Raw genomic sequence first — 15,354 nt, 5'->3', positions numbered from 1 at the left:
TTACATCATCTGAGGAAATCAGTAGAGAAACTAAGGCCCACCATAATACCTTTATTTCAAGACAACTGCCTTGTCAAAATAAAATCCTCCACGAATAGGGTTCCTTAATCAAATATAAATTTTATTTAAATAAAAAATTAAATCTTTATTTAAAGATACCTAAAGAATCATAAAAATTCACATTTTTTTTAGGATTTTTCCATAAAATATTATTTATTTATGTTTCAGCATAAGCGCTCCCTTAGGGCCCATATTAAATGCATACTCTTTTTACCTTAAAAACTAATTACTTTTACCTTTTATTGCCGTCACCTTAAAACCATATTAAAATGCTTAATTTTATGCTTAAATGGTTTGTAAAGACAACTTTTTGCACTGGTAGTCCGGTTCGCAATTATGCACTCTAAGATTTAACTTATAAGTGTTAAATATATACATCATCATTTTTTAAAGACGTTTACGTATGTTTAGCTAATGGTATTTTATGGAGAATTTAATGGAGTGTCTGTTTAGGTACTATTAAATAATTAAAATCTGAAACTCATGTTGCACAGGAAGCAATGGCTATAATAAAGAAGGATTTTATAATAAAATTTGATTGATAAACATTGAATTGCAAATAAAATTCAAAATGCCACAAGCTTCTCTACTCTTTTCAACATAAGGAAATCTAAATAATTTATGATAATAAAATTTATTTGTCTTAAGGTCTCAATGGAAATATTGCAATTGTCAAAAATTATCGTGTTAAGTTATAATATATCATATAATTGCATTAAAACTTCCTACCTATATAAGTTAATCAAATAAATACGCAAGAAACACAATACATACAAAGAATCGTAAAAAAATGCCACCACACAGCTAATTTATAACAGGCGTTTTGAGTCTTGAGTCTCTGCGATAAGAGATTTTCACATAATAAGTCTAGACCTAAATGCTTTATTATTTGACAAACTTTTAAAAGTATCGGGTAAATCATTATACATGTTAATGTAACTAAAGTAGGGAAATATTCAATATGTAATAAGTCTTTTTATCCTCGGCATTTTTCGGTCCTTTAATGCATCTTATTAACTTTTTTTGGGCTAATATGATTTTATCGAAACCAAATGAGTTGTTTCAAATTATTAAACTCTACTAAATAATTGATTATACATTTGCATTGTTTTCGAGATATTAAGTTTCAGTGCTTGTTGTCTTGGTCAGTATGGATTCATTTTCGGCCATAAGAATACAAGATATGTCACCAGCAAACTGAAAAACTGAACTGAAGAGGTTATTACTTTACTTGACACTAAAAATAATTCTGGCCCATATAGGCCCTAAGGAACACCTTAGGAAGTAAAGAATACTTGCGAAATAATAACTCCCCGAGTATTTCTGTGTTTATTGGGAACACTTATGGCCTGTCATCCATTACTTAAATAAGACCTGATTATTCCTTAATTTTGGTTAAAAGTAGGTTATGATCTATCATGTCAAAGGCTTTTGAGGAATTAAAAAAACGAAACCTTTAACATCTCTAGCAATTTGTTCTAATATCCTGTTTACGAAACAATATTTTATATCCACCGTCGATCTTTTAGGTAGTTTTTTTTGTTGCAAAAAGTGAAGAACCCCATATTATATTGCTCTCTTTATTATTTTTGAAAGTACCGATAAAAGAGAAATAGGTCTACAATTATTGCAGTCCTGCTTATGCCTGTATGTCTTTTGGTTTTTTTTAATGCATTAGGAAACACTGCTTGCTCGAAACATGCATTCAAGATTTGAGCCAATGGATAAACATAATGCTTAAAATGCTTTTGCAAAATGCCTAAATTCATATTAAAAGCACTTACTTAGCTGTACATTTTTTATGTCGTTTACTGAATTCTTTTTATTTATATAAATAGCATTTGTATATTTATATGGCTTAGTAGAGTTCAGAACCTCTCTGTTGTATTGTTTTGCATTTTATCATCTGCAAAATAAGTATGTATCCTTTAAAACCTGTGCATCGTTACTTATTAATTAATTAAGAATGTTAAAATAACGAATCTATATGACAATAATACAAGCATTTCAATTTTTGCTACTTTTTAGTATTATTGGTCTAAAACTATCTTTATAAGATTATAATGGGGTATATAATATACTATTAATAAATAATAAATTATTAAAATTATTTGGAATATAATAAGTTACAGCTTAATTCTTTTCATATTTGATTGCAAAAAAAACGATATTCACATCCACTTAAGTTATGCATATATTTTAATAAAATGAGAGGTTTTCAAAAAAGTCTTAACTTTAGTCTTAACGATGCAATCAAATAACAGACAAGACTAATAATTATAAGCAAACACAATATAAATAAGTGTCAGCTTATAATTAATCAAAAACCAATAGAACGAGTGAGAAGCAAGTATTATTTGTATCGAAAACTTTGGAAAACGAGTAATGGGATCATAGAGATAAGACTCCTCAGTTGTAACGTATTCTCCTAGGGGATAGAAGGATGGACACTTACTAAACACAGCGAAGAAATTAAAAGCAGTTCATATTGTAGACTATTGAAAAAACCACGAACAGATCACATAACAAATATCGAGTTTTTTAGCAGAATGGGCAAGAAAAAAGAGGTAGTTTCTAAAGGAACGAAAGCTTTAGTATTTGGAACACATAATAAGGAATGAAAATAGTTTTCACCTATTGCAGACTATATTGCAAGGAAAAGTACTAGGCAATTGAAGGGTGGATAAAAGACAAATCTCATGTTTAAACCTAGTTTGGTATGAGTACAACTGAGTTGTACGGGGCTGCAGTAAGCAAAGTTAAAAAAGTATGTATGATATCCAACAACTATAAGAAAAAGTAATATTTATTATAATTAATTAAATTTTATAATATAATCAACAAAAAATGGTCCGAAAGATTAACCAACTTATGTTGTTGTTTTTTATCAGTACCTGAATCCACCTCTGGTTGCACTATTTATGCAGCAAATTAAACTCTTTTTAGCATCCTTAAACAAAGTTCAAAAATATTTATTTACAAATTTTTAGTTTCAAGCCAATCCTGTATTGTTTTTAAATAATTGACGTGAAATAATAACGCGTCATCAATATAACCATCTTTGTTTTGTCGACGGTTCGCGCGGCGCACGGACATCAAAGGGCGGCGTGTAAAATTGCGCGAAATCATCGCGGTTTTTCGTTAATCCCGTAAAATTATTATATTTAGTATGTTACAGCTTCAAATTAAGCTATTAAAGTTGAAAAGCGCGAAATTGACGCTAAAAGGTAATCTCGCCGCGAGTTTTTCGCAAAAGGTCTTTGGCCGGATGGGCGAGCCGCGATTGCGGGCGTAAATGGTACGGCCAGGGGTGGATCAAGGATTTTTTACTTAAGTCATAAAATAACATATTTATATTTATTAAAGTTTTTACTTTTAACATATTAAACTTATGCAAACAGGTATGTTACGCTGCACATGGTAATTGGCTGATAATCAGTAATTTACGTAAAGATAACAAAATATACCAATTATACATACTAATAATGTTAAATAAACGTTTCACTAAAATATTCTTTATTTATCATAGTTTATAGATCATTTCTACAATTTTGCTGATATTTCTTTTTTTTAAATTAGCTGTAACTTATTTTGCAGCGATTAATTTTATTATATTAAGTTAGTTGCTAATGTGCCCCTCATAATATAATTGGGATTACAAGAAAGAATTTAATTTAAAATTCTTAGTTCAAAAAAATTCCAAAAACATTTAGTAAGGTTCTGTAATAGATCGCTATATTAAATTTTTACAAAATTTGTCCATTTAAGAGAAGTTTACCATAATGTTTATGATATGTATCAAAATAAAAGAAAAATAAGATCATTTGAAAGGCTAAAGCGTAAAAACCAAATATTTGATAGTAAAAACAAACAATCTAAAATCATAATTATTTTATAGGATATATCTAAAATATACTGACGTTAATATAGTTGAATGTCTAAATAAAACTAAATGTTTAACTTTTTTTAAATTTTTATAATAAATTTAAAGTGAGTGTTCCTATAATTCATTCATTCACAAACATTACAGAATATCAACAAAAAAAAACAACAAAATAAGATTATATGACATGCCCTACTTCTGTAGCGAGTTGACGCATCCTTTTTGTAACAAAAATTGCGAAACACCTTGCATACAAAAACTATACTTTCTTGTTAATAGGATTGCAAAATCTAATATAATAATTCATTTTTTTCTTACGGTTTTAAATAGTAACATATTCTTTCTATAAATATTTATATAATAAATTTCCAAAATATGCATAACTTAGAGGAACCTGATCAACTATTCTATACATTCTTGTGTAAATCGCAAATAAGATTTTATTGGTGTGTCTATATTTTATTGAATAATCTTAATTTTTTTTGCCAACTTAACGATCTTGTTCTATTAAATATATTCTATTTAAATACAAACTAATCCTTTATTTGTTCTTACTCAAATACAGTCAGTCAAAATGAAACTCGTACATTTAATTTATTTGTTTATAAAAATATATTTTTTACTTACATAAAAAAAATAATATATACATTTTATATGATGGCCTTTGAAAGACAAAACAAAAGTAAAAATATACTTTTCACAAAAAGAAGTTTTAAGAAAAATGAGAAAATTTACATTCGATTTTACAACTCAAAATGAAACTCGTACACCATTAGAAATATACAGGAAAAAAAACATAATAAAGAGATTAATATTTTGTTGGTAGTCCTTTATTTTTTATAACATCTGCCAAACGATTAAGCATTGATCGTACCAATATTCGGGTGATATTTTAGACCATTCTTCTTGAATCACTACTTTTAATTGCTCTTTGTTTGAAATTTCATGGTTTCTTATAGGAACTTTCAAATGTGACCATAAGTTTTCAATGACATTAATATTTGGACTTTGCGGTGGAGTTTTAAGTACTTTTGGACAGTTATGGAGCAACCAATTCTTTACTTTCTGTGCCCTATGCTTTGTCCTGGTAGAATTTAATTTTTTTTCAATTCGGAATTTTCGGGCACTTGCCTTTAAATTCTGATTAAGTATGTCCAAATACATGTTCTGATCCATTATACCCTCTATAAAATGTAGATTTCCAGGACCTGCAGCTGACATACACCCCCAGACCATGACTGAACCACCTCCGTGCTTTACTGTGGCTCGTAGATTTTGTTCTTTGAGAGATTCGTTTCGGCTTTCTCCACACCCGTTGTTGTCCATCTGATCCGAAAATACAAAATTTACCCTCATCTGTAAAAATTACGTTCTTCCAAAATAAAAATCTTTGTCTCTGTGGTCTTCAGCAAAGCTTAACCTCTTGATTTTATTTACCTTACTGATCCAAGGATTTCTTCGAGTCACTCTACTATGAATATTATTTTTTTTTTAGAAAATTTCTGACTGTTTGAGGATCTGGAACTGTTTTTCGTAAATATTTCTCAATTTCTTTTGCCAACTTCGGTGCAGACATTTTCGGGTTTTCCGCAACTTTTCTGAGGATCCAACGTTCGTCGTACGAATTAAACATTTTTCGAGGGCTTTTCCTTACTTTATTTGATATTCCATTTTCACTTTTATAACGATCCACAACTCCTTGCACGGTAGAGTGCAGCCTACAAATTATTTTGGAAATTTGTCGCAATGATTTTCCATCTTTCCAATGTTGTATAATTAATTTGCGTTCTAGAACGCTTTTTTGTCCACGCTGACGCCCCATATGGTAAAAGAAGGACAAAAAATTAATTAAACTCAATTAAAAATCACACAGGAGTGTTTAAAGTAATAGATGCTCTTAATACCAAGTGCTAACTATAAATAATATTAATGTTATTGTAAAGTAAATATGATGTACGGGTTTCATTTTGACCATAACATTTTCGCTCTTTAACATTTTATGCTGATTGCAGATATATATAGTTGGAAATATTTTGCACGTTATTTGTACAGAATGTAAAAGAAACTTTAGGTGTACGAGTTTCATTTTGACTGACTGTAAGTTATATCAAAATATTAAATTTCCTTTATATCAGAAACTTGATAGAAAATATATATCACATTAAATTGGATTAAAGATATAAGGTTAAATTATGGATTGGCTCAATATTCATTTCAGATACTCTTGGAGCTGAATATAATTTTTTTTTCCAAATTGTGTGCAACTAAAAGAAAATTTAAACACTATAAATTATATAAAAAATTAATTTATACATATTTAACAAAAATATCCCTTGACGTAAATCAGATAGTAATTTTTTTTCATATAACATGTTTAGTATTACTGCAAAATCACCAAAAAAATTAATAAATTATTAATACATTTTATTAGAAAAGTTGACACTTAATAGCTCTCTTTTTAACTCTCAAGTAATGCATAACTTAAATGGGGTTCGTAGCCGTTTGTATTATTTTGACTGTATAGATTTTTATCAGTTTAAACTTGTTTACGGTAGAATTAAGATAAGAAAGTGTAAAAATAAAATGTTCAATTTTCCAGTTTTTTGTTAATATAATCTTAAAGACATTTAATTTAAAAATATATTGAAGTTATTTTCATTATTTGGACTGAATTGCTTTTTTACCATTTTAAACTGGTTTATAGTAGAATTAAGATGAGAAAACATACTTAAATACACCGACATACGGTATTCATACCCATAGAATATAAATCATAATCTCAAATAATAAATATTATTTAAAATTTCTTAAATAATTTAAATGACTATATTAATATTATTTTTTATAATTTTTATTAAAATGAATTATTATTATTATTATTATTATTATTATTATTATTATTATTATTAACCGAAAAGATATAAACTTACTATTCTCGTATGTACCTTTAATCCAAATACTGCAAAAACTATTACCATGATAATCTTCTAACAATTTTACTCAGTTTTAGTGTTTTTATAGTTTTAAATATACTTGTAATGTTTCATTTATAAAATTTCTTGCTAATTTTAGTATTGCCGACGCCATTATTAGGGCGAAAAGAGCGGAAACTATTGTCTATAAACATAACATGTACAAACATTAAAATGTATTAAACATAAAAATTGTTTTTATTGTAAACAATGGTCTTGGAACCAACAATTTATTTAACTATAATAACGTTTTATTTTCGTTAATTGTTGTCAAGCGTATATTATAATATAAAACCTAAGTCTTATTTGACACCGTATGCAATTAACTTAAAGCATAAGCAAATTTTTGTGGACAACAAAAAACAACAACTAATTTTTTAAATTTTTAATACATATCTTTAATAGCTACGATAACTATATCTTATTATTTTTGTTTTACAATGAAAAAACTAGATGTAAAAAGAAACCAACTAGAAGCAAGAAATTTCATAAAAATGATTGCCTAATAGTTTTACTTTTATCTTTTTATTTCTAAATAATGCATAACTTAAATGGCTGGCTACGGTTGTTCGTTTCTATCATTTTGATTTTATTGCATATTTGTTAGCAAATATTTACTTAAAAGAGAATTACTCTGATGCACAGGTGAGGGGTTCATATGTTCATAATATCTCATGCCCAAATACAAGCAACCATCAATCTTATGCAGGAGTGAGATCATAGAAATCTGTACGAAAAAAATAATGAAAACTATAAATTTCTTTAATGAAATTTCGCCAAATTCTTTGTTGCATTTGCATTTAAGTCATACTAAATAGTAAAAGTAAAATAGCTTCACAGTCCTAAACTTTATCCGACGGACATGTAAAATCTCATATCTGCAACCCATACACTTACCATTATTCATTCCTGCCATTCCAAAAGGTGTAGACCCCTGAAAAACGGGCGATGGCCCTCCAAAAGGATTCATAAGCCCCTGGGGGGGCCAACTTTGATGCGCGGCCTGATATACCGCCGCAAGAGCGGAAAACGGTGTCGGACGAATAGGTCCATGACCCAAACCACCCTCCTTTCCAAAATCCCTTTTTGTTTCGTCAGAGTCTTTGTGCGAGGGAGACTTTTGGTCTTGATTGAGATCCTCTACGTCTACAATAGAGTCATCCTCTTCCAAATCTTCCTCTTGGTGCGAATCGTAGTCATCCTCAGACGGATTGGCGGGACTGGAAGGATTTAAAGTCGAGGAACTCTGCGATACCGGTGAGCTAGACTTGGCTGGTCGCGTGTCCGCTAGCAGGGAGGCTACACTAAAACTAATATGTCCATTTTTGCTAGTCTGACTCGTCACATTGTTATCACTGTTAAGATTTTGCATAGTTTCCCCTTTCTTGTCCATTAACCCGTCCAGATCTTGGATAGTCATAATTTGGGCACTATCAGACGGTTTTTTAAGCATTAAGTTACGCGTTACCTTAATCACAATCACATGTTTTATTAGTGGTGTAATTAATTCGATCGATTAAGACCGGCGTTGCCAAGCTGTCCCGGCAAAACTGACCAAATAACTGAACGCGTATGAGTCGATAAGGGAATTCCGGTGGGGGGCGGTGCTTTTTCGTTGGGCGTGGCTACGTGCCGCCCCCAATTTAAGCACATTATTACACAAATCAACCAATAAGCTCGAGTAACGTCCCTAGCTACCTCGATTGCCGCTCAGATAAAAGGCTCGCTTTCAGGTCGAACAAACGATATGGTCCGCTGTAGTTTACCTTTATTTAATTTCTGAATTTTTAATGCTATTGTGATTCCCGTTTAACGGGCGCTTGTTAATGTCGAGTAAAAACGAGCCTTAAATTGTTGTGAATTAATTAGGAAGTTTGAAGGATGATTTTTATCATTTTTAATTATGACTTACTGGACAATTTGTGCGGCGGATGTTCCGTTTTAATTACGATTGTTTTATTTATTTTCATTTTTTATTTACAGTTATTTTAAGTTTGAATATCAGAGGCGGACGTCGAATTTTTTTTAGAGCCATCCACAATACATAAGACATTTTTTTTATTTATTTGCGTGCATAATTACACATTACAAGCACAACTACAATGCATAACTTAAATGGCTATGGTTGCCACATTTATTTACCGCACGATAAATTAAGGGTTCAAATACAATTACAGAAATTTTCCATTGGGTTCTGTGTCACCTTTAAAAAATTATTCAAAAAATGTTTTTCCAACCCCTTAGAAAGAGCGAATCGCCATCTTATTGGAAATCTTATTTAAAAAAGGAAATTGATGGTGCCCTTCTTTTTTTGAAACATATAGTAGCCCAAATGCGAACTTAAAATGAAATTGTGGCTCTATGTCAAGTAACTCATCCTGATTTGCCTCCACTGAGTCTAGATACTGTGAGTAAAATTAAGAAGCAATTTAGAACTCTAAAGCAAGAAGTATCTCTAGAGAAAAGCAACCATCGGTAACACACAACATGAAGCAAAAACTGGTGTGTGAGCTGGCATTATTAGAGATAGAATTATTGGTTGAATATTTTTTTATTGCAATTTTACTGGTCAGAGACCTCAATTTTTTACAAAATCATTGGTACTAGAATTAACACGATTATTTCCAACAGAAAATAAAGAATCCAATTTCAGCATAACCAAACAGTATTTTCTCCCAATTTTTGCCGCAATAGATAGTGTGGACGAGAAACGAAATTTAATTAATTACGCGCAAATTTTGTCATAGTTTGGGGCATTGTCAAGAAGTAAATGGTGTTCATTTTGAACGGTTGCTTAAGTAATAAATAGTTTATTATTATTTTCTATCAATTTTTAAAATTTAAATGAAAACAGTATCAATAATTGTCCTATGGTTGAAACATTTGGTATGCCACTCAGATCAAAATGATTACAAAGTTGGGTTGTTCGCTTCATGTTGTTGTTGTTGATCCCTTCTGCTTATTTCCTTTTTTTTCCTTCGATTTTTTAGTTGTCCTGCCCTGAAGAACCTAAAAAGCTGAAACACTTGTCGCTAGGTACTGTATTTACTTCTTTTTCTTCCCATCTTAAGGGAAAAAAAATTGTGCCTTACATTGGATGATTTATGTTGTTCTTTTACTCAATACATTAGGCAGACCAATAAATAGATATATTTTTTCACTTTAAGAAATCCACCAATCTCCGTGACGTAATGTCAGTTTTACTTTTTTGGTGCTAATCGTAAAACTAAGTATATAAAATTTGTTTCGCATATTTTAAAAAACTGTACAATTAATAAAAAAAGTATTAAACTTAATATATTATAAAAATACATAATTAATAGATTTTATTTTAATTACTGAGTAATTTATAATGCATAACATAAATGGCTTTTATTTATATTTTATTTTATAACAAGCATAAGTTCGAGGTGCCCACAAAATATATTTCATATCCAAACCTCAGCCATCATCCCAAATATAGAATCATAAAAAAGCGCGTTCCATATTTATACCCATTTCTCAGTCTAGATATCATGGAAGATAGATTATGGAAGCTAATTAAATTGTGTTGTCTATGTTACCTTAAATAAGTTATGCTATAAAGAACAAGTTCCAGGAGATCCTGGAGTGTTAGAATTATAAAGGTTATATAAGTTTGAAGGAAGATTTTTATCATTTTTAACTATAATTTAGTGGACAATTTGTGCGGCGGATGTTCCGTTTTAATTACGATTGTTTTATTTATTTTCATTTTTTATTCACAGTTATTTTTAGTCATAGTTTGATAACCAGAGGACCATCATTTTTAGGACCATCCACAATACATAAGACATTTTTTTCTTTTATTTACGTGCATAATGGCACATTACATGTACAACTATAATGCATAACTTAAATGGCTATGGTTGCCACATTTATTTACCGTACGATAAATTAAGGGTTCAAATACAATTACAGAAATTTTCCATTGGGTTCTTTGTCACCTTTAAAAATTTATTCAAAAAATGTTTGTCCAACCCCTTTGAAAGGGCGAAACGTGACCGAACATAATTATTTTAAATGGGATAATGCCACTTACGCCATCTTGTTGGAAATCTTATTTAAAAAAGGAAATTGATGGTGCCTCTTTTTTTTTTGAAACATATAGTAGCCCTTGACTTGATATAGATGCTTATTCGCTATAAAATGACCTAATTACCCCAAAATTATCTACTTGCCATCATACATATATATATTCAAACTTTTGTTTAATGTAAAAATGCATAGATAAATAGGTCTTTGTGAAATAAATTGGATTGAAAAATGGGTAGGTATTATAAAAAGCATTCTTTAGTAAAGTAAGTAATAGTATTGTGCTGTACCAATGTTCAAAAAGTTTAAAAATCGAAATTCTTTTGTTAAATGGGCTTGGAAACCAAATGCGAACTTAAAATGAAATTGTGGCTCTATGTCAAGTAACTCATCCTGATTTGCCTCCACTGAGTCAAGATACTGTGAGTAAAATTGAGAAGCAATTTAGAACTCTAAACCAAGAAGTATCTCTAGAGAAAAGCAACTATCCGTAACACACAACATAAAGCAAAAACTGAGTAGAGATAGAATTGTTGGTTCAATATTTTTTGATTGCAATTTTACTGGTGACAGACCTCGATTTTTTACAAAATCATTGGTACTAGAATTAACACGATTATTTCCAACAGAAAATAAAGAATCCTATTTCAGCATAACCAAACAGTATTTGCTCCTAATTTTTGTCGCAATAGATAGAGTTGTTGTTGTTTTCCTTTTACTCATTTCCTCTTTTTTCCTTCGGTTTTTTAGTTGTGCTGCCCCAAAGAACCTAAAAAGCTGAAACACCTGTCGCTAGGTACTGTCTTTACTTGTTTTGCTTCCCGTCTTAAGGGATATCTCATTATCTATGACTGTGACATATCAACTGTGACTTGTGGATGTTTTATTTTGTTCTTTTATTCTATACATAAGGTAGAGCGTTAAACAGATATATTTTTTCACTTTAATAAATCCACCAATCTCCTTGACGTAATGTCAGTTTTACTTTTTCTGTGCTAAACATAAAACTAAATATATAAAAAAAATTTCGTTTCTTTTAAAAAACTGTACAATTAACAAAAAAGTATTAAAATTAATATATTATGAAAATATATAATTAATGGATTTTATTTTAATTGCTGAGTAATTTATAATGCATAACATAAATGGCTTTTATTTATATTTTATTTTATTATAAGCATAAGTTAGAGGTGCCCACAAAATATACTTCATGTCCAAATATCAGCCATCATTCCAAATATAGAATAATAGAAAAGCGCGTTTCTCAGTCTAGATATCATGGAAGATAGATTATGGAGCTAATTAAATTGTGTTGTCTCTGTTACCTTAAATAAGTTATGCTATAAAGAACAAGTTCTAGGAGATCCTGAGTGTTAGAATTATAAAGGTTATATAAGTTTGACGGAAGATTTTTATAATTTTTAACTATGTGGACAATTTTTGAGTCAGATGTTCCGTTTTAATTATGATTGTTTTATTTATTTTTTATTTACCGCTTTTTAAGTCATAGTTTGAATACCAGAAGCGAACGCAGATCTGTTTTCATAGTTTCATGCTCAAAATCACCACAAAAATCACCGCTCTACTTGAAATCTTCGCTTTTTAATGCATAACTTAAATGGCTATGGTTGCCAGATTTAATTACCTTATTTAAACCGCACGATAAATTAAGTTTTCAAATACAAAACAGCATTTCGTCACGTAAGATCAGAACTAATCTAAGGCACATTTTATAGATTTTTTTGGAGTTGTTTTTTAATTAAATGAAAATCTTTTTATTGAATTTTCCTTAAAATATAGGAAGCTTGATAACGAAAAAAGCTTAATTTTATAGAATACCAATTAATACCAAATTGTTATATTTTACTACGTAAGATACATTAGACACATAGTAATAAAATATACACACAAGTTTCTCACAAAAAAATTATTAACAAAATAAAAATCAAACATTCTTTAATAAAATGTCAATAAATTTTTTTTTTGATGAAAAAATTAAAATTTTAGAAATGTCAAGATAAAATATTATTCCTTGTTATAAAGAATATATAAGAAGTTATAGAATCTTATTTGTCGAAATCTACTCGGTTAGAATATGCCTTACAAGCAATAATAGACAAATTAATTATTATTAAATAATTACAGCAATAACACTTTTTTGGCAAAAAAACTATAGATGACCATTTTTTTTCATAAGAGAAATTGCACTGTTATACAATTTCTCTATACTCATATTAATATCCTATATACATATAATTATATTCTTTGGTCACGCTAGTTATTTTTTGCCTATACTTTTCTAGGAGGTTTATAATTTTTTATGACTCTTGTTTGTAGTTATATTTAATTAAAATGCAGTTACGAGACAATAATACCACTAACCAAAACTCTTTATTTTTGCTCTCAAACTATCTCGTAATTTGAGTATGACACCAAAGGTTCCATCCATAGGACTATAAGACCAATAAAAATTCAAATCTTTTTAGGAAACCCATAAATGACCCAAAATATTAAAAATTTCGTCGCGTACTTTACCCATTTCGACATAATCTAATTATTATATAAATAATGTTAATTTCGTTGTTGCTACAAGTAAAACAGATCTATTTACTCGTTAAATTGTTGAGATCATCGCGACTTGTGTGGTCAATTAGTTGACATTTTTAGCCTTTTCGTAATTTTATGAACTACACTCGCGATTGTGATTTATTGATTTACAAAAAGTTTCTTCACAGATTTCCTAAAAGCGTTTACTAGGTGGTCTTTTTTTATAAGCCAACATTCTAAAAACATACTTGTTGTTGTTGTTATATTATAATAAAAGACGACTCAATTTCCTCTCAAAACAACTATTGACTTAACAAAGAAACCAACTGCACTAAACCGCTTAAACTATAATGGACACAAGATCATGAAAGAAGGCAACAAACAGTCAAAATGACTGTTTAATAGAGCAAAACCACCTTTTTAAATAAAAGCAAGAATACATCGATCACAACGATTGAATGAACAATTCCCAAATTATTGGTACCTACCGCAAATTCTAAAAATCCCCATACAATCTCTAAGTGTCATCCTTCTTTGTAACTTAGATACGGTACTCTAGACTTTTTGACGTTTTTGTTCGCATGAATGGGAACTCTCAAGTCACGGGTGGCAATGAAATAGGAATAAGGGTTCACCTTTGGTGTAATTTCGATTGTGTAGTGGAGTGGCCCTTCGGCCATGGACATTATAAACAACTATATGGGATTTTCGACCTCTTAAGCTGTAACAAATTTTCAAATTTAAATTTTATTGTTGACGCTTTTGTTTGGGAGCAGGACACCTGGGAAAGGTGGTCTTTAAGATGCTATATTTTTTGCATCTTAAAAGTGTGGCAAGGAATGCTTCTAACAGCTGTAAACTGGGTTAATATTAAGTAATGTAGCGTATTTATAGGACATGTTTTTTATGAAGCTTTGTTTTTAGACTGGGGTAATAAGTCATTCTGTAATGCTCAGAAGGGTGTTTTTTATGAGGCAGTACTGCAGCTTCAAATTATTTAGCAGAAGGATATTAATCAATTTTATTCCACTTAATCTGCATGGACGAAAGCAGAGCCATCATTCCTTTAGAAAATTTTAATAGTGAAGGTCTTAGAGGCTCAAATTAATGTCTTCCAGGTAATAATTATTGCTGAACTTATTGCGATGTGCCAGTAGTTTCTACAAGGAAAGGACTTTTAAAGAATGTATGTCTTGCTTGAATCAAAGTCTGATTTGAGCTTTTAAGACAAAAATCTAAAGTGGCATCTGCTGCAATTTGAAATAAAAACAGTAGATTGATAGAACGTTTAATGAGACTCTTTTAAAAAACTTAAAATCCAGTTGGTGTTATTGTGCACTCATGTAGGTACGATTAATGGCAAAAAATGTAAAAATATGTGTATATATTTATACCTATCTAATATAGTAGAACAGGTAATTAATCCATTTAATGTAAATATTATAATATTGTCAGAAAATATAGCTCTATATAGAAAGTTATATAATTATAATAATAATAATAATAATAATAATACTAATAATAATAATAATAATAATAACGTTTATTAATTCCCAATACAGTTACCAATTCAATATTTACATTGCTATAAAAGAAATAATAATAATATAATTGTGCGGGATTAAATGGCCTAATTTTCAGCATCCTAACAATTACGTAAGGGCTGTTAAAGCCACAAAGTAAACTGTTTATTTATTTTTTTATAATTATATATATAGGAATATATTTACAAAATAAAGAGGGAAAAAGAGAGAGAGAGAGAAAACAGTAAGAGAGATCAAAAGAAAAGAAGGCGTAAAGAAGAGAAAAGAAGAATTGACACTATAAATGCAGCGCTAC

General features: G+C 29.6%; 1 protein-coding gene across 1 annotated transcript in view; it reads right to left on the bottom strand.

The window, feature by feature from the left end:
* The window catches only part of LOC126742586 (homeobox protein MSX-3-like), a 71,013-nt gene extending 62,549 nt beyond the window's left edge, over positions 1–8,464 (bottom strand). Inside the window, exon 1 of the mRNA XM_050449320.1 lies at positions 7,813–8,464. Within this exon, the coding sequence (XP_050305277.1) occupies positions 7,813–8,368 (556 nt within the window). The 5' untranslated portion in view covers positions 8,369–8,464. The remainder of the gene's footprint in view (positions 1–7,812) is intronic.
* Positions 8,465–15,354: the final 6,890 nt, after the last annotated feature.

This window comes from Anthonomus grandis, chromosome 11, assembly GCF_022605725.1.
Source record: "Anthonomus grandis grandis chromosome 11, icAntGran1.3, whole genome shotgun sequence".
Lineage (NCBI taxonomy): Eukaryota > Metazoa > Arthropoda > Insecta > Coleoptera > Curculionidae > Anthonomus > Anthonomus grandis.
This window is presented reverse-complemented; position numbering and strand designations above follow the sequence as displayed.